The 18,642-nt window shown below is 35.6% G+C and overlaps 1 protein-coding gene across 1 annotated transcript; it reads left to right on the top strand.

Moving 5' to 3' along the window:
• Positions 1-379: 379 nt before the first annotated feature.
• sae1 (SUMO1 activating enzyme subunit 1) lies at positions 380-16,278 on the top strand. The gene is made up of 9 exons (XM_032544903.1): positions 380-597; positions 1,190-1,301; positions 1,646-1,819; positions 6,222-6,367; positions 7,212-7,311; positions 8,057-8,162; positions 14,341-14,485; positions 14,777-14,846; positions 16,001-16,278. Exons 1-9 carry the CDS (start codon positions 506-508, stop codon positions 16,091-16,093), a joined length of 1,038 nt encoding a protein of 345 aa, XP_032400794.1. The 5' UTR covers positions 380-505; the 3' UTR covers positions 16,094-16,278.
• The last annotated feature ends 2,364 nt before the right edge of the window (positions 16,279-18,642 follow it).

The following is an 18,642-nucleotide window of genomic DNA, read 5'->3' as shown; positions in this document are numbered from 1 at the left end:
CGTATTAAATAACAATTTAAACTAATGTGCATACCGGGATAAATTATGTAATTGTCGATGTATTCCTTTTCTTTAACAATATCGAGAACAGATTGAAGGAGCTTGTCAAATTAGAACAAATACAGGTTAAAATCACTAAAATAAAACTTAGAGCAGAATACAATTTAAAATAAATCCTTTAAATACGCCGTTTGTAAAATCTAGGAGCTAAAAACGTCTCCATAAAGGAAGTAAGCGGAAAGAAAAGGAAGAAAAAATAAGATAGCGCTGCCACATAACGAAGTTATTGTTTCAAGCCAGAGGGTGGCAGCAACGAACCCCGAGGTGGTTTTCCAGTTACGAAAAAAAAGGAAGAAGAACATCATTGTTTCTGTCTGCTGACGTCACAATTGAGCGTCCATTCAGCGGGACACTCGCAGCCTTTTGAACCGTTCGCCTGTATTGCTGCAGAAAAGTTGATTTTGTAACTTAATTTCAGCTTTTTCGGTGACCCAGAACGGTTGATATGATCGAGAAAGAGGACCCGGTAATCAGCGAGGAGGAAGCGGCACAGTATGACCGCCAGATTCGGTTGTGGGGGCTGGATGCCCAGAAGAGGTGAGCTAGCACAGTTAGCTCTGCAGGCTAATCAAAGCAGCGGAAGGTTCCTCTTGATCTTTTCTTCTATTGCTACTGATTCTTGCTGTTTGTGTAGGAATTTATCAGAAGAGGTATATTATTTATTAATGTAAGTTTAATAAATAACTTAGGAGTCTGTTCTAGATGAAAAATGAAAATTGGTATTTTTTTACGTTTTTAATTAATATAATCTGATAAATAATTATTATTTAATTTTTTTACATAATTTTTTTTCTGTTTCGTATGCTCCCCTTTTGAATACTACTATGAATGATGTTATAATCCCAAAAACAGTGGAGTCTTGATTCAAAGTGGACTTTACTTCTTTTAATAAACACATTTATTTTTTTTAGTTTTCAAAATTATTTTTTGTTGTAGTTTATTTAAAATTAAGTTCAACTTTTTTTTATTACTGTATTTTTTTTATTATTTGATTGAGCTTGTTAGTTTTGTTATAGTGAATAATACAATTTTGTTAAATTAAAACTGTCCACTCTATTCAGTGATTACACATATTTTCCAGTAACCTGACATTCTTTGTGTTTTTATTTATTCTTTGTTATTGAAACAGGCTGCGAGGGTCCCGGGTGCTGCTGGCAGGGGTAGGAGGTCTTGGAGCTGAACTGGCTAAAAACCTCATCCTTGCTGGAGTTAAAGGACTCACTTTGCTGGATCACGAACAGGTACGAACACGCTAACCCTGAAGTCAGTCTCTCAGTGAGTCATTAGAAGAAAAAAGATGCAAATCTGGAAGTTTTTCTTAGCAATTATTAATGTTTTGTACAATGCATTTCTTATGGTTTATAACTTTAGATTTGCAGTACTACTTTTCTCCACCAGATGGCAGATTGCAAAATAATTCTTAGCAAAAGTGACTAAATAACATATTTTTCATGCAAATTTGAAAGAACAGAGTGCCTCTGTTGGTTTTGTCATTCAGGAAAGTAATTAATCTCTAGTTTGAATTGATCTGTAAAGTTGGCAGAACAAGCCACTGTAAGTGCTGTCTGTGTGCGAATCTTCCCAGGTTTCGGAGGAGTCGTGTCGAGCCCAGTTTCTGATTCCGGTGTCGGCTCAGGGTCAGAATCGGGCTCAGGCATCCCTGGAGCGAGCCCAGAACCTCAACCCGATGGTAGAGGTGCACGCCGACCCGGACAGAGTCGAAGACAAGCCAGACGACTTCTTCCTACAGTTTGACGCGGTGAGTGAGAACAGAAGGTGGATGGAGTCGGTCTGACATGAACCGGGAAGGTGGAACGTTATTTCAAAACAAAAAACAGACGGCACTGAATTCAACCAGAGGATTGATCTTGTCTTGCAGCACTCAGGTTGACCACTAGATGTTGGTGTTCGTCCATATTGTGCATTAAAACCTGAACCTGTAATAATTTTCTCCAGAGGCTGGTGCAGCTCTTCTATTTTAAACTTAAAATACGGGCAAGAAAGTCACAAATAAACAGTAAATAAAGAAAACACGTCAAGTAACAATTTTATTTCATTTGTATTTAATTGTTATCAAATCTCACAGGAGGCAGAGAACTATCAAATTATTCCTTGTATTTTCCTCTTCTTTGTTGCAACAAAATTATCAATCATTGGTGTTTATTTTTATTCTATTTGGCTGCATAAAACATTTTTGCCTTATGTGAAACAATTCACAAATACTCTATTTATTCCAAAAGGGAAATTAAATGATGTAACTGCACAATATATATAGTATGTATATGTCATCATTGCCTTTGTGCAGTATTCATATTACACAGAATTGTTTAAAGTGTAATAATTGTTCATCAACATATTCCAGGTGTTAAGAACCTGCGTTTCTCATGCTAAGGTGATATTTAGTCAGTTGAGCTAAACATAAATTAATTGAATGATAAACTAAAATGTGCTCAATATTTTCCATTTGTATGATTTATCATTTTTCTCTTTTCTCTCTGGATGATAAAAGTCTTCAGTCTGGTGCTTTGGTCCTCTTTTTTTTGGAGGACAATTTAAATTATGGAAACTTGATGAATAATTTTATTTGCTCTTTCTGTCGTTTTATTTATTTATTTTGGATATTTAAAATGTCTTCCAGTTCCAATGTTAAATGTTTAGTATAATTAAAAATTTATTAAACTTTGAGAATGTTTTCTTGGATTATTAAGCCATTATTACCATGATGTTACTTGAAAATGATCTAAAAACAACAGTTTTATTATTTATCGCAAGAACTTCTGGGACAATTTATCCCCCAGCAAAACTGATTTCTGTGACAGGACTAAGCATAGATGAAAAACAGATACAAGAAAATACACATATCACGACTAATATTGTTATCGCAAGAATTTCCTGTAGCACTCAGTGTTGCAACAAATCTGAAGAGGCCTCTGACATAAGACTGTTGCTGTATGACATGCTAACATGATACACACAGCAGTTTGTATAGTCGGTCACACACTCGGTTTCCATGTGGCTGGCAAAGAGCAATCCGATCTGTTGCCTCAAAACGACCCTGTGGGGCTTTTTCTTCAGATTTCTGTGACCTCTTTCTCACTGCTCTTTTCTTGGCAGGTTGTCTCTGAACAAAGAGTTTAGATTCTGAATTAATGCGTGACAGCAACATTTCTTTTCCCTTTGGGATCAATAAAGTGTTTTGGGATTGAATTTGACATTCAAGCACCAGAATAGATGTTAGAACTTACTCTTTCTCTCACTGCTCTACATCTATGAAGGATGTTGACAAATATTCACAAACAGGTAAAAATTCAGACAGAAAAATAAACTTATTTATACGAGTTTAGGGTTTGAAGAGAACGTCCCCACAGTTTGTTTCAGTTTTATCATCCACAGCAGCACCCATCTTTGCTTCGGGATCAACAGAACTCCCACTCTGATTTTTATTTCATTTCTATTTTTACAAACCAGATGAAACATCAGAAAGGTTCTTTCCATCCTCCCTCAGTTTTTCCCCAAAGCTCGTCTCCTCCTCCTGACCTTCACTTAGCACAGCGGTGTCCAAACGTTTTTGCACTGAGGGCCAAAATCCCCAAGATGGAAGTCCTTACATGCCAAAAGTAGCTTTTTCTCTCCATTAAGAAACGCAAAAATTATATTATTGTGAATTCTTTATCCTTTACCTGCACCACAATAAATTAAACAAGCTTACCGAAACCAACAGAAAGTTGCCATAATATTTACATTTATTTAAATCTGAGTCAATTATTTTAAATTTTCTTGGTCTATAAATTGGTTTTGGTTTATTTCCAGCAATAAAAACAAGAATTTTCTTTAAATCATTTGTTGTGTGTAGCCAAAGTGTGCTTTAGAGTAAAGAATTGCTGGGTGTTTGCGTCATGACGTCATGCTATGAAAGAAAAAATATTTGTGTTGTACATTTTCCATTGAAGATATAAATATAGAAATATCACCCTAAAACAATTTTAAAAAGTGTCCATCTCATCTGCATCGGCTCCTGCACCGTTTTTCAACTGCAGTGAGGGGCCACACAAACTTATTCCAAGGGCCACAAGTGGCCCCCGGACCACACTTTGGACACCCCTGACTTAGCATGTCAAACCGTGTGACATATGTAACTTTAGATGTTTAGTTACTTTAAAAACAGTAACGTAACATCATAAGCAATGAGAACTGGGATTAAATCTGAGCACAAAAGAGTAAAAAGTTCAATTTTGACCACAAATATTCCAAGTTTTGCACATGTATAGAAGGCAGTCAGAACAAAGATTTCTTTAATTCTGGCCTCATTTGTGTTGTATAAACAATAACTATGTGGTTGGTTTTTTTTTATAAACTTAATGTTAAATGCAAATAATTTTAGACCATTTTTGCCGAGACTGAAGTGGAAAAGCCTCCGACCTCCTGAACCAGAGACTATCTGGACCCGACAGGTTCTGCAGAACCAGCATGGTTCTTATCAGCTGTTTACAGTCCGCAGCAGCCCAGCCTTGATGTACAACAGCACACGGTGGAACTGTGTTAGATTTATCGTAATCTGCTGCAGGAGTTGTTTCCATCTCTGCCTCCTTTAACCACCAGTTGTGTTTTGCTGTTGCTTTTTGTCTATAAACGGATTATATCCAGTTTTCAAACACAACCCTGAAGTTTCCAGAATAAATCAAGACCATAGGAACGTTAAATTTGTTACACTTTAAGAATTTAAGTTGCTTTAAGTTATTTTATTTATGTATACATACATTGTTTTTATGTATTCCGTTACATTTTATTTTTATCAATTGTAATTTTCAGCTTTAATTGTATTTTTTTTGTTGTTTGTTTATTTTAATGTTAATTAATTTTGCTAATTAAATAAAAAATACAAAAAAAAATAATCAAATGTTTACAGCTAAACAGTTGATAATTAACTGTTTAATTATCAACAGTTACAGTCATATGAAAAAGTTTGGGCACCCCTATTCATCTATTTTTATTTCTAAATATTTGGGTGTTTGCCACAGCTATTTCAGTTTGATATCTAATAACTGATGGACACAGTGATGTTTCAGTATTGAAATGAGGTTTATTGAACTAACAGAAAATGTGCAATATGCATTAAAGCGAAATTTGACAGGTGCAAAAATTTGGGTGCCCTTGTCATTTTATTGATTTGAGTACAGTACTCCTAACTACTTTTCACTGACTTACTGAAACACAAAATTGGTTTGGTAATCTCATTGAGCTTTGAACTTCATAGCCAGGTGTATCCAATCATGAGAAAAGGTATTTAAGGTGGCCAGTTGCAAGTTGTTCTCCTGTTTGAATCTCCTCTGAAGAGTGGCATCATGGGCACCTCAAAACATCTCTCAAATGATCTGAAAACAAAGATTGTTCAACATAGTTGTTTAGGGGAAGGATGCAAAAAGTTCTCTCAGAGATTTAAACTGTCAGTTTTCACTGTGAGGAACATAGTAAGGAAATAGAAGACCACAGGGACAGTTCTTGTTAAGCCCAGAAGTGGCAGGCCAAGAAAAGTATCAGAGAGGCAGAGAAGAAGAATGGTGAGAGCAGTCGAGGACAACCCACAGATCACCTCCAAAGAGCTGCAGCATCATCTTGCTGCAGATGGTGTCACTGTGCATCGTTCAACAATTCAGCGCACTTTGCTCAAGATGCGACAGAAGCCTTTTCTGCAAGCACGCCACAAACAGAGTCGCTTGAGGTTTGCAAAAGCACATTTGGACAAGCCAGCTACATTTTGGAATAAGGCCCTGTGGACTGATTACTTGTTTATATTTTGTTTTCACTTTTAACTTTAACATGTTAAAATTAGTTTAATTTAATTTTAATTGTCAACTGTTTGAGTATATTTTTTATGAATTTTAATGTTTATTTTAATGTTTTACTCAAATTTTTTATTTTAAACTTTTCATATATATATATATATATATATATATATATATATATATATATGTACTGTATATATATATATATATATATATAAATTCATTTATTTAGTTTTATACATTTTTTATGGACTGATTGACATTTTATTCTGAACATCTACTATTAGGATAAAATACATAATAAATAAAATAATCTAGAAGTTTTCAGGATTTTAATCTCATATTTTTCCTGGACCAATCAGCTGCCTTTCTCCCCAGGTGTGTCTCACAGGTTGCTCCAGAGACCTGATGGTGCGCGTCGACCAGCTCTGCTCTCAGCACAACATCAAGGTGTTCTGTGGCGACGTCTACGGTTACTATGGTTACACGTTCTGTAATCTGGGGCAGGAGCACAACTATGTGGAGTGAGTTCACCTGCACTCACCTGGGTGATGATAGCTCAGCGGCATCAATCACAGGTTCTGCTTGTACGACTGTAGAAAAATGTTAAAGATTTTATGACAACATGGTGATTCTGGCTGGATGGTAACGATGCGTTAAAAACACTGGAAATAAAAGTTTATTTCAGGAGAATTTTCTCACACTGCAAAATTTAGAAAAATCAATTTTTTATTTTCAGAATATTTATCCAATGGGGAAAATTTGCTAACATTTATTGATTACTCATTTAAAAATAATTAGATTTTTCCTAAATTTACCTTTTTCTAAAATGGCAGTTTTAATATTTCCTATTTATTCTTATTATTTGTCATTATTTATTGCTAAAGTTTTATTATTAATAGTACTAATATAAATAATATTACTCATTCTTTTTTTAATTTTTAACAGCAATACTAATGATATTGCTTATATTCTATAATTATTTATTTACTGCTATTGTTAACAATAATACTAACTAGATTTAATATTTTCATTATTTTAACAATAATACTAATATTATTAATGTTCTGTAATTACTGATTGTATTTATTATTAATAATAATAATAATTATTAATGATAATTAAAATGTTTATTTTATAAAAAAATATTCAGAATCTTTTTATATTTCACAATAAAAAATTGTTTATCCTCACTAAGCTACATGTATTTGTATATTTTGTCGTCCAGCAGTTCAGGTGAAGAGTTGGTTTTTATTTCTCTCTGTTTTTTTGTTTTTTTCCAAACACAAAAAAACGTTAAGCTTTTATTTTTAAAACGCTGTCGTCTTCCATTTCCTGTTGAAAATGAAGAAACTGTTTTTGTTTCAGGGAGAAACCCAAAGTGGTGAAGCCGTCCTCCGACTCCAGCGACGGTCCAGAAGCAAAGAAAGCTAAAGTCGACCCGAATGAGACCACCATGGTGAAAAAGGTACAATACGTCTTCAGATTCATGTTTTATTTCCAAATCACATTTGATCTTTTCACAGTGGTCATGTTTAATGTTTTTATCGTTTACAAAAATTACATTTTTATGTCAAAAACAATGTTTTTTTCTGTTTATGACAATAATGAAAACTTTAATCTGATTTGTTTGCTATAGGTAGATGTTTTTATTTGAGGTAAAGCAAATGTATTGCAATAATTCTAAAAGAAAAATAAAATAGAAAAGAATTCAACTTTATTGTCATTGCACTGTCACAAGTACAAGCAACAAGATGTAATTTGCATCTATCCAGAAGTGCTCTACGAGATATAAATATTTATTTACAGATGTACAAGACTATGTATGTATGGACTATAAGGGGTTATAGCAAAGAGATATAGATATTGTGTATAAATATAAATATGGGAGCTACATGCACATCTCTCTGGTTTGTCAACAAAAATCCCAATGAGTAAAATATCAGACTTGTTATCAGATTTAAATCTGTAGTCTTACCTGGCTAAGAGATTAAACTTTTATTTTTTAGTTGCCAAAGGATTCTTTGGTAAAATATTGATTTATTTTGTTTTTATTTGCAGTCATCGGTTTACCCAGAGATTGCTTCTTGTAATTAATGTGCTTCTTGCTAAAACTGCTCTGATTAGGATTTTTTCAGGCATTTTTGTACCTTTCTTACTTTTTAAAAAAAAAATTCCATTAAAATAATTTTTTATTATTTCTCGTCAATCAGACGGCCAGTTTCTGCACGCTGAAGGCGGCACTGGAGGTTGACTGGACCAGTGAGAAGGCCAAGGCCAGCCTGAAGCGAACGCCGGTTGACTACTTCCTGCTTCACGGTACGTATATAATATAATTTCTTATATTTATGACATTTTAGATTAAAATCACATCCTGTAATTTGCCTTATTGCTGCTTAAAGTGATTATTAAAGTGTAATCACTTTACAGTGATTACACTGTAAAGTGTAATCACTGTAAAGTGATTACAGTGATTACAGCTATGCACAGGGTTAATTTCTTTACCCAAAACCTAAGTGGAGCTCCTCTTTTCCTGAACCTTGACCCCATATTGTGGAAAATATGATGCATGGTGGAATGCAATTTCCATTGTAAAATATGAAATTAATGGGGGGTTTTCTTAACTGATATTCATCCATACGTAAAGGAGGAAGAGTTTAAATGTCACCAAGGACAACAGGAGGGTCTTAATAAAGTACCGAAAATTGAAACTGAAAATGTGGGTGACTCTCCAGCAGCCATGATGCCAAAATCTTTGTTCCACTCTGACTTATCCAGACAGTTTGTTGATTATCATCAGCTTTGATAAAAAAGAAAAACATCACATTTGAATCAGTGTTTCTCAGAAGAAAAACTGTTTGCTCTGATAAATAACCACATGTTTGTAGTTTCTGGATGTTTTTGACAGAGTTGTATCTTTCATCTTCCTGTTTTTCTCGTTCTTGTCCCCCTCGTCACCTGGTGCTCGCGGCATCCCTGCGCACAACGCTCTAGTTTCCACCTCAGGCCGTCCATGGCCAGTCATGTGCACGGAGCGTAGCGCAGCTCGACTCCCACGCTGCAACACTGTAAACCTCAACTGGAGCTGGATTTAAACTATCTTCTCAGAATAATTCACCAGAAATGGTCATTTTAGAAATAATCTCAGGCTTTCGGGTCCATTTTTCCCCGTAATGCTTGTTCTTATTTTTCTTTTCCTAATCAAAAATATTAATTTAGCAAACCCCTAGTTTTAGTTGACTAAAACTCACAAAATAACAAAAATTTAATCTGAGAAAACATTTTTAACCAAAATTTCATGTTTGTGGATCATGTTTATTTAATTTTTGTAACTGATCTGAAACACATTGAATTCCACAGCACATCTACATGTTAAGTTGTCATAGTCAAGCTAGCATAACTGACCTACTTCCATCTTCCTCGCTATTTTCTTTCTTAATTTAAACTTTTTCTTGACCTTGTTATCTAGTTGTAGTAGTGTTGACAATTAGTGGCACGTTAAGTGTTTGTTTAGGATTTAACGCATTATGTTAACGTGGCAGCTAAAAGCTATGGTAGTCATTATTGGCGAGCAGCTTTTTGCCGTCCAGCAGATAATTACTAGTCCGAAAAAAAGTTGACAGCCAAAGTTTGGGGGAGAAAACCAGAGTCACTTGGTTGTTAAACAGTAATTGAATAAGTTTTATGAAAATGTTATCTTCTGTTGAATATTCATTACCTAATCGATGTTTAAATAATCACAATACTTTGACCTTTTTCAATTCTGCACTTAAAAATTCCAGAGACTTCATAATTCATATTATTTATTATTTCTGTTGTTTTGTTTATTTATTTTGGATATTTAAAATGTCTTCCAGTTCCAGTGTTAAATGTTGATTAGAATTTAAAGTTTATTGATGCTTGAAAATGGTCTCAAAATGACAATATTATCGTTTATTGCGATAACTTCTGGGACAATTTATCATCCAGCAAAATTTATTGTGACAGGCCTAACCATAAATTCTGTCTTAAATGTAAAAACTGATTTAAACTAAAAGATTAACTTATCCAAACCAGGGTCATGCTCTCAGGTAATTATTTTGTCTGGATCACTTTGGATTAAATTGAAAGTTTTAACACCTAAAGTTTGATGAAATCCACCTACATTTGCCGCCTCGCCCTGTTTTCACATCACTGCACCTCAGAAGAGTTTTCAGCAGTGGAAACATGAGTTGTTGTTGTTATTTAGTGGAGGGGAGACAGGAAGCGCTGTTATTATTCCTTCTCTGTTTCTATAATTAGAGCAAGCAGTTGTTGTTTTGGGCGACCAATGAGGAAGTGGCTCTTCCTCTGTTGTAACTGTTTCCTGTCTCACTAGGAACAGTCGGCTGATCTGAACCGCAGGCTGGGTGTGTGCGTGCGTTTTTGGCTTTTTTTATTGTTTTTTAATTAGTCTGATTTCTTTTCTTTTTTTTATACATTTTTTTGTTTATTTTCATTTCCTATCCCGCAGCTTAAAGAGTCTCTGATCGGCTGACCAGGAGGAGAAAATTCAAATTTCTTTTAAACCAGAAATAAAAAAGAAGTTGTTTGATTTCAATCCAATCCTAATACCAACATAAAATGACCCACAACCTATTTTTCCAATCCTTTTTTTATAACAAATTATTGATATAAAGTTCAGAATTTGTATTTGTATTGCAGAAATATTTTTACTGTTTAGAATTTTTTTTGTTAAATAACTTCATTTGGGTACATTCTTGTAGGCCTGTCACAACAACAAATTTCTGCTGGGCGATAAATTTTCCCAGAAATTATTGCGATAAACAGTAACATTGTTTTGAGACCATTTTTAACTAATATCATGAAAATAACGTATTAATACAAGAGCATTCTATCAGAAATCAATAAACTTTAATTTCCAAACACTTAGCCAGTTTTGTGGAGGTTCACATGGGGCTGGACAACAAGTCAATCACACTATCAATCGCAATAGACATGTGATCAATATCAATAGATATTACATCTGATAGAATATTCAATAATTTCACAGAACTTTGATCCAAAACCGCACAGATTTCTGGGAGACGTAGGCAGAGCAAAGGCTTTAGCAGCTTAAACTCTCATAGCTAGCTAAGCTAGGTTGGCAAAATCAACTAACTGTCTTATTCTTTAGTTGCTTAGCAACAACCTGCTGAGTAAAGGCCCCACGTACTCGGGCGTACTGTCCGCAGACGGTTGGGTCTTTGTACTCGAGCGTACTGATTACCTAAAATTCTCTCGTGACAAATTCCTTTATTTCACACAATGCTAATGAGAGTTTGATGAACTGTTTGGGCGCCTAGCTCTGTTTCTTCTCCATCTGGGAAGCCTTAACTCACCTCTCAGTGCGGGACAGGGAATGGCAGTCACATGTCGGTTCATCTGGGAGGGACAGTGAGCCGCTGGCCGGAGCCGGCGCAGCCTCCTACTGCGGGCAGAGGAGCAGCAGGAGGCTGCGCCGGCTTTAGCTGTAATCAGGGATCCATTCAATAAGCTCTGTTTATTGTGTTCCAAAAGCACAATTATGATCAGTGTAATAATTTGTGCAGCAATCGAAAATGAGAAAACCAGATCATCCTTTCCTTGCCGTTGTTCGAGGAAAAAAACCCAAAACTTATCGGACCACCTCTCTGCTCCGCTGCTGATAAAGAAGTCTGGGATGATGTCTTGTTTTTTGTTCTCATAATTCTGCATAATTCACCATTCATGTCAATATGAATATATAAAGCCTGTTAAGCATTTTCGCTCGCGTGTCTATCATGTCCCCGTGACAACTTTATGTTGACTGTTATCATGTTGATGTCAACTTTGAAACAACATGAACTCATAAAACCCTTATTCTCAAACTTATCAGCCCGGTGTCGCATGAAAACCGGTTCGCTGTGAACCCTGTTTCCACCAGGTAGTTTAATGTGCGACACCTAGTACGCGGTAACGTCTGGCGGACATCCGCTTCCAGTCCGCGCGGCCTGAAGTGCGCCAGAGTATGTTGGGGCCTTTAGAAGCAGTTTCAAGTCTCTGCACCCCCCCCCCCCCCACACACACACACACACACACACACACACACACACACACACTTTCGGTTACCTAGCAACAGCCTGAAGAGTAACTGCCGCACCAGCAGTTACACTTCATAACTGCTTAAAAAGAAAAAACAACGGAGTGAAGTTCAAACTGGAAAGGTCTCACTGCCAGTTTGACACAATTTCAGATATTTAAAACCAAAAGCGTATTAATAATTATCAATATTGACTGATATGAAATGCTTTTATTGTGATAGTCACATTGTCCAGTTCTAGGTTATATCTTATCTGCTTTGTTTTGACTTTTCCCTGTGGTGCGGCTCCATTTAACTCAAATAATGTCACATCAGAAGCTTACAAAGCCATAGAATAAGAAATAAACTCTTTTTTTTTTTTCTGGTATTCAGCCACTTTAATCCAAGTTGACCAAATGTTGAAAGTTTCCTTTTTTTAAACAGTGTAGAAATTAAAATTCTACAATAACTCTGAAAATTTTGAATTAATGAGTAAGAACAACATTTAATTTCCCTTTGGGATCAATAAAGTATCTTTCATTTGAATTTGAAATCATTTGATCTGAGCTGTAAATTAAACCAGCGGGATGAAAAAATGGTGTCCATTGTTTTTGTTGTAGGTTTTGTCCTCAGATCCGGTTTTATCTGTGTCACTACTGCTCGTGTGGGCTGAGAGATACAATCATATTTCCACTTATGCTGATATTATATTGTGTTATGAAATTGTATTTGATTTCCTGTCAAAGCTGAAAGTGATGCCATTTGTGCCAGACTTTTAACTTTCTTCTTGTAGAGTTTCTCATAAAAGGGCAGAACAGAGGTGTGAAAATGATTCATTGCCACTCGTGTGTGTGTGTGTGTGTGTGTGTGTGAGTGTGAGTGTGTGTGTGGTGGAAATGGCCGTGGGAGGACTCCACATCCTCATGTGGTTGAACTTAATGGACGAGCCGGAAACATGTGGGCGAGGTGCTGATGTCTGCGCACACCGAGCCGTCTGAAATATTGCTCATAAAGCGCACAATTCAGATTTCTTTCTCTTTTTTTTTTTTAATCCGTCAGAAGATGAACTAACACTTCCTTCCTGAATTTGTGCAGCAGGGGTCTTTGTCTCAGCAGGAGCATGCTTTTAATTTGATGTGGGGGAAACGTAGGCCAAATCGGATGAAATGGTCGATGGTGCAACCGCATTCAGATTCTTATCCTCTCTCAAAGGGAGCAGCAGCGAATTTCCACGCAATGATAATTCAACGGCACGATGAAATTACAAATGGCAACGAAGCAACAGATTATTTGGAAAACATTACCTTTGTCCAAACCTTTTGTCACATGGGTCAAATTCGTAGACTCAAGTGTAGTGGCAAACCAAACCAACAAACAAACAAATCTAAAATCAAGTAAATAAAGTAGCCCGATATCTATTATGGATCCAAAACGTGAAAGGAATTTTTAGGCCCATTGTAGTTGTAAAAAAAAAAAAGGAGAAAATTTCCACCAAAAGAAATTTTCTACAAAACTGGGACATTTTCAAAAGAAAAGTTTTGACATTTGAAATTCGGAAATTTCCAAGTCTGTTTGTAGAAAACTTCTGATATTAATCTAAAAATTGAAAAAAAAAGTTTTTCTTTCTTTCTTTCTTTCAATGTCCCTAATACACTGTAGCAGATTTTACAGGTTTGCTGTATTAAAAGAAAAGCGTCTAGTTTTCAGTTTCTTTTGCTCGATTGAATAAATTTATTTTCAGTAATAAGAACATGATTTGGGTCACTTTGTTTCAAAATGTTTGCTTTATTTAGCCACGTTTAAGAAAAACTAAAAGCTGATTTGGATGCAGCAAAAGTTGGCTTCCAGTAAAAGAGTCTGGATAAGATAAACTTGGTTTTACCTTTTGTTAAAACTCGGTTGTAAGAAAACAAAAACTTTCAGTTCAATTCAAATTCAAAACTACTTTATCAATCCCAAAGGAAAATTAAATTGTTGTTGTTACTCATTAATTCAAATTCTGCAATTTTGCAATTTGGTGTTGTACGTCACATTTTCCTGTGTAGGAAAATTCAGTTTATAATAATTCAAGTCAAGTCAAAGTTTATTTATATAGAACATTTACAACAGCTTCAGCTGACCAAAGTGCTTCGCAACAAAAATTAAGTTTAGTTAAACTAATAAAACAATTATAAAATTGGCAGGGATACCAAAAGCTAATAGCATGAATAATTTCCACCTGGTTACAGATTAAAAGTCTCCATCTGCATCTACAGGCCAGATTTGTATCATTTTTTTAATTGCAGTTGGGGGCCGCATAAAATCAGAGCAAGGGCCACATGTGGCCCCCGGGGCCCCACCTTGGACACCCCTGCTTTAGTCAGTCAGATGGTTGGTACTTGAGTTTCCGGTTTCTGACCCGCTGCTTGTTTCCTTTTCATGTATTCTGTCCATCCACAGTTCTGTTGAAGTTTCGCACAGACAAAGGTCGCGACCCCGACCCCAAGGCGTGTGCAGAGGACAGCCGGCTGCTGAAGCAGATCAGAGATGACGTTCTGGAGGCCATGGGGCTGAGCGGCGACCTGCTCGCCGACGACTTCATCAGGTGGCCTCCATTTCACAGGGATAACATCTAGGAAAGTTTTCTACAGTCTGCCATGTTCTGGTTGATTTCTCACGTCGTCGTTAGAATCAGATTAATGTTCATTTGCTGTTTTTTGTTTTTACTGCGGAGTATTAGGGCCATACTAAGGGAAAATTATAACATATTACAGGAATAAAGTTGTATTGCAAGAATAAAGTTGTACATAAATAATCGAAAAAAACAGGATATTTGGAAATTCAGTTTTCTGCCTGAACTTCAACCTGAACTCATTGCTGCTCTGTTTGTCATCAGCTACTGTTTCTCAGAAATGTCTCCGGTTTGCGCCGTCGTGGGAGGAGTTCTGGGGCAGGAGGTGGTCAAGGTGAGAAACAATGTTTCGGGTGAAGCGCTCAGTACTTACCTCACAAGATAATGATAACGCTCACCAACGCCCTGCACAAACCAAAACAGGCAACATCTAGTAAAGTTTTCTATAATCTTCCATGTTTTGGTTGATTTCTCGTGTTTTTGTTAATTAGATTTAATGTTCCTTTGCAGTTTTTTGTTTTTACGATGGAGTGTTAGGCCCAGAGTCATAGTGCAAGAATAAAGTCGTATGTTTTTAGTCGAAATAATTCAAGAATAAAGTCGGAATATTTCAAAAATAAAGTTGTACGAAAATTATAAGAAAGTTTAAATATTTTGAGAATAGTTGTAAGAAACTATTTGTAATATTACGAGAATAAAGTCTTAATATTATGAGAAATTGTATTATAAGAATTAATTTACGAGAGTCATGATACAGCGTTTCCCCCTGTGAATTGTAAGCCTGGCGGGCCACCAGACTTTTCTTGTGCCCCCACCAGGCTTAGCATCGCTTATTTATTTGTTTTTTTAATGTTTGCATTTTTTAAAGATTTTATAGCTGGTGTTCAGATATTAATCTTCCTATAACACATAATTATCAAGTAATATTTTCCTGTAAACTTTAAAAATGTTGAGAATAATCATATTATGAGAAAGTTGTAGTGTTACGAGAATAAAGTAAAATTCCTCCTAACCGCACAGCATCCAGAAGCAGAGGGAATAACTGTCACCAATTTAACCAAATCATTAAATATTTAATGATTTAAACTGTTAAAATTTCAGAAACCGAGATCTTTAGATCCTGATCTTCACATCAGGAATCAAACATTGGGCTAATAGACGATATAAATAACTCCAGGAATGTTGTTTCTGGATCAGAAACATATAATTTCAGCTTCTTGCTCTCACTCACTAATTGAATACTTCTGAGCCGGAGAATCAAGAAAACAACCCTGAATATTTTCCTTCCAATAAATCAGACTTTTATTGAAATGTTCTTCATCAATTCTGTGAAGTTTAGCTGCTTTTTTCCACATGTTCACATTCTGTTTGTTTGAAAGGAAAACATGAAACATTTTGTGATTTTTATCCAGATTTATTCTCAATCTATTCATAAAAATTAACCCGAAATAATAAGAAATAAATCTATGTTGTCATCTTTCTCTGTAGGCTCTTTCCCAAAGAGACGCTCCTCATCGTAACTTCTTCTTCTTTGACGGTCGTAAAGGCAACGGCATGGTCGACTACTTTGGACCGAACTGAAGACGCGGGTCGACCTTTGACCTCGGAATGGTTTTAACGCGAACCCAAGCTCCACATACCAGGTTCTGTTTTCCCACCTGGGACACCGTCAGCTACACCATAAACACAAAATAAGTTTAGCAGTTTTCTTTTTTTGTCACAGGTGTTGTGTTTTTTACATTTGCTAATAAAACAATGTAAACAAATCTGTTTGCCTTTTGTTGTTGTTGTTTTTTTTGTCTAATTTAATACAATCTGGACTTTTACCGTTAGTAGTTGTGAGAACCTCTATAAAACAAGTTTTTTTTGCAATTTGATCACAAGACTTCTGGACGGTACCAAAGGAGAGCAATTTTACCATAAATTGCAACGGCATTTCTTAGAGAAAACCAAACGGATCATGTTCGTACCGACACACCAGAATGACTGAGAGGACATACAGTAGCCATGTTATTGCAATGGCCTAGTCAAAGTTCAGACCTCAGCTTTGTTGAAGTGCTGCAGAAACTAACAAACAGAGTGACCGATAAAGGCGGTTATACTGCTAATCGATCTCTGATTGCATTTGTTTTTATGTCATTAGATTTTGTCTCACTTTTTGATCAGTAATGAATCTGGTAGTACACTGTAGAAACACAAACTCTTACCACATATTTTTTATCTAGTCTCTAGTGAAAATATCTTAATTCACTTGAAATAAGGCAAAACCAACTCAAGTAACTTTTGGGAAGACATAGGAACTTGTTTTAAGTAAATAAGTAAAGTATTATTGGCAGACTATTTTACTTGAAACATGAGAAAAATGTCTTCAAGTGACATAATCTGCAGTAGAACATAATTTTTCATCCATATTAAGGAATTATTGACAAGATCCTATATCTTGCTGAAAGATTACTTGTTAGCTTTGTCTTATTTCAAATGTATTAAGATATTTGTACTAGAAATTTTACAAAATTACTGGGGGTACCCTGCAAAAACAAAATCTTGCCATGTATTTTTGGTTGAGTTTCTTGTGCAAATGTCTTAGTGTACTTGATAAAAGACAAAACTAACTTCCAAGTAATTTTCCAGCAAGATATCGGAGTTTGTGTTCAGTAAATAATTCCTTAATACTGGTAGAAAAGTGCTAGTTCAACTGGTAGAATATTCCACTGCGCCGTTACCTAGCAAGCCCAGCCCGTAACCTAGCAACTCAACTCTAGTTCCACTGGCAGATTATTTCACTTATGGGAAAAATATTCTGTTATAAGTGAAATAATCTGCCAGAAGAACTAGCAGTTTTCCATAAATATTAAGGAATTATTTACTTAAAACAAGCTCACATTTCTTGCTGAAAAGGTACTTGTCAGTCAGTTTTGTCTTATTTTTAAGTGTACTAAGATATTTGCAATAGAAACTAGAGAAAAATTACTTAAAGATTTTGTGTTTTTGCAGTGCAGAGTGTGGATGGTCGTGGTTCTGCAGGGTGGGGCGACGTCTGAGCTGAAGCAACTCCACGGTCCCACCTTGGCCCCTGGGTAGTTCCACCTGTTTTGACCCGACAACGTGAGCCTGAATGGAAAAAATGACACTCATGTTGTCGCAGATGAACTCCAGGAAGCTGAGTGTTGCCATGTTGACACAGCTCGGATGCCGTTTACCAGATGAGTAAATTACTCCAAAACAAATTGAAGATCACCACTTAGATTCATATCACACTGTGCAGATATTCTCTAAACATTTAAATGCTTAGTACTTAGCTAAATCTAATAAAGGGTTGGTCAGTAGAAATTCTAAAAGCAGAATGGGAGCTCCCTCCCAATTTAAGTCAGTGAGGTGGACACCGTCTCGACCTTTAAGACTACACTGCAAAAACATGATATCTTACCAGTTGCTAGCCTGGTGCTAGTTTGTAGCACAAATGACTTGGTGTACTTGAAATAAGACAAAACTAATTAGAAACTTTTCAGCAGGATGTTGTTTTAAGTAAATAATTTCTTAATATTGGTGAAAAACTGCTAGTTCACTTTGTTATAAGTAATTATTGCACTTATAACAAAACATTTTTCCCATAAGTGAAATAATCTACCAGTGGAACTAGAACTTTTTCAATAAGAAATTGTTGACTCAAAGAAAGGATCTATATCTTGCAGAAAGGTTACTTGAGTTAGTTTTGTTGGTAACACTTTTTGAAGGGTTGTGCATAAGACTGACATTACACCGTCATAAACGTGACAAAATGCCTGTTATGAACACGAAGATGTCTTTATGCATGTTTATGACTGTTGTCATGAAGTGTCGGTAAATAATGACACTTTTAATACAAAGTTGCTTTAATAGTTACACTAAAAGTCAATCTAAAGTGCCATCTTTGCATTAAAGTGTCATTATTTACTAAAAAAAATGCAAAGTTGCAGTGACTAAAAACAAAGAAAAATTAGAAGGTCCAATATGCCCAGATATAAGAAACGCAGAGAAAATGACTCAACTTCAAGTATTTATCTACAAAAGCTTAGAAAAAAATATAAATCAGTGAAGCTCCTCTTCCTGCTGTACTGATGTTCTTCCCACAATCTTCATTAAGAAAGTTC

This window comes from Xiphophorus hellerii, chromosome 18, assembly GCF_003331165.1.
Source record: "Xiphophorus hellerii strain 12219 chromosome 18, Xiphophorus_hellerii-4.1, whole genome shotgun sequence".
NCBI classification, from domain to species: domain Eukaryota; kingdom Metazoa; phylum Chordata; class Actinopteri; order Cyprinodontiformes; family Poeciliidae; genus Xiphophorus; species Xiphophorus hellerii.
The sequence above is the reverse complement of the archived record's forward strand: the minus strand, read 5'-3'. Positions and strand labels throughout refer to the sequence as shown.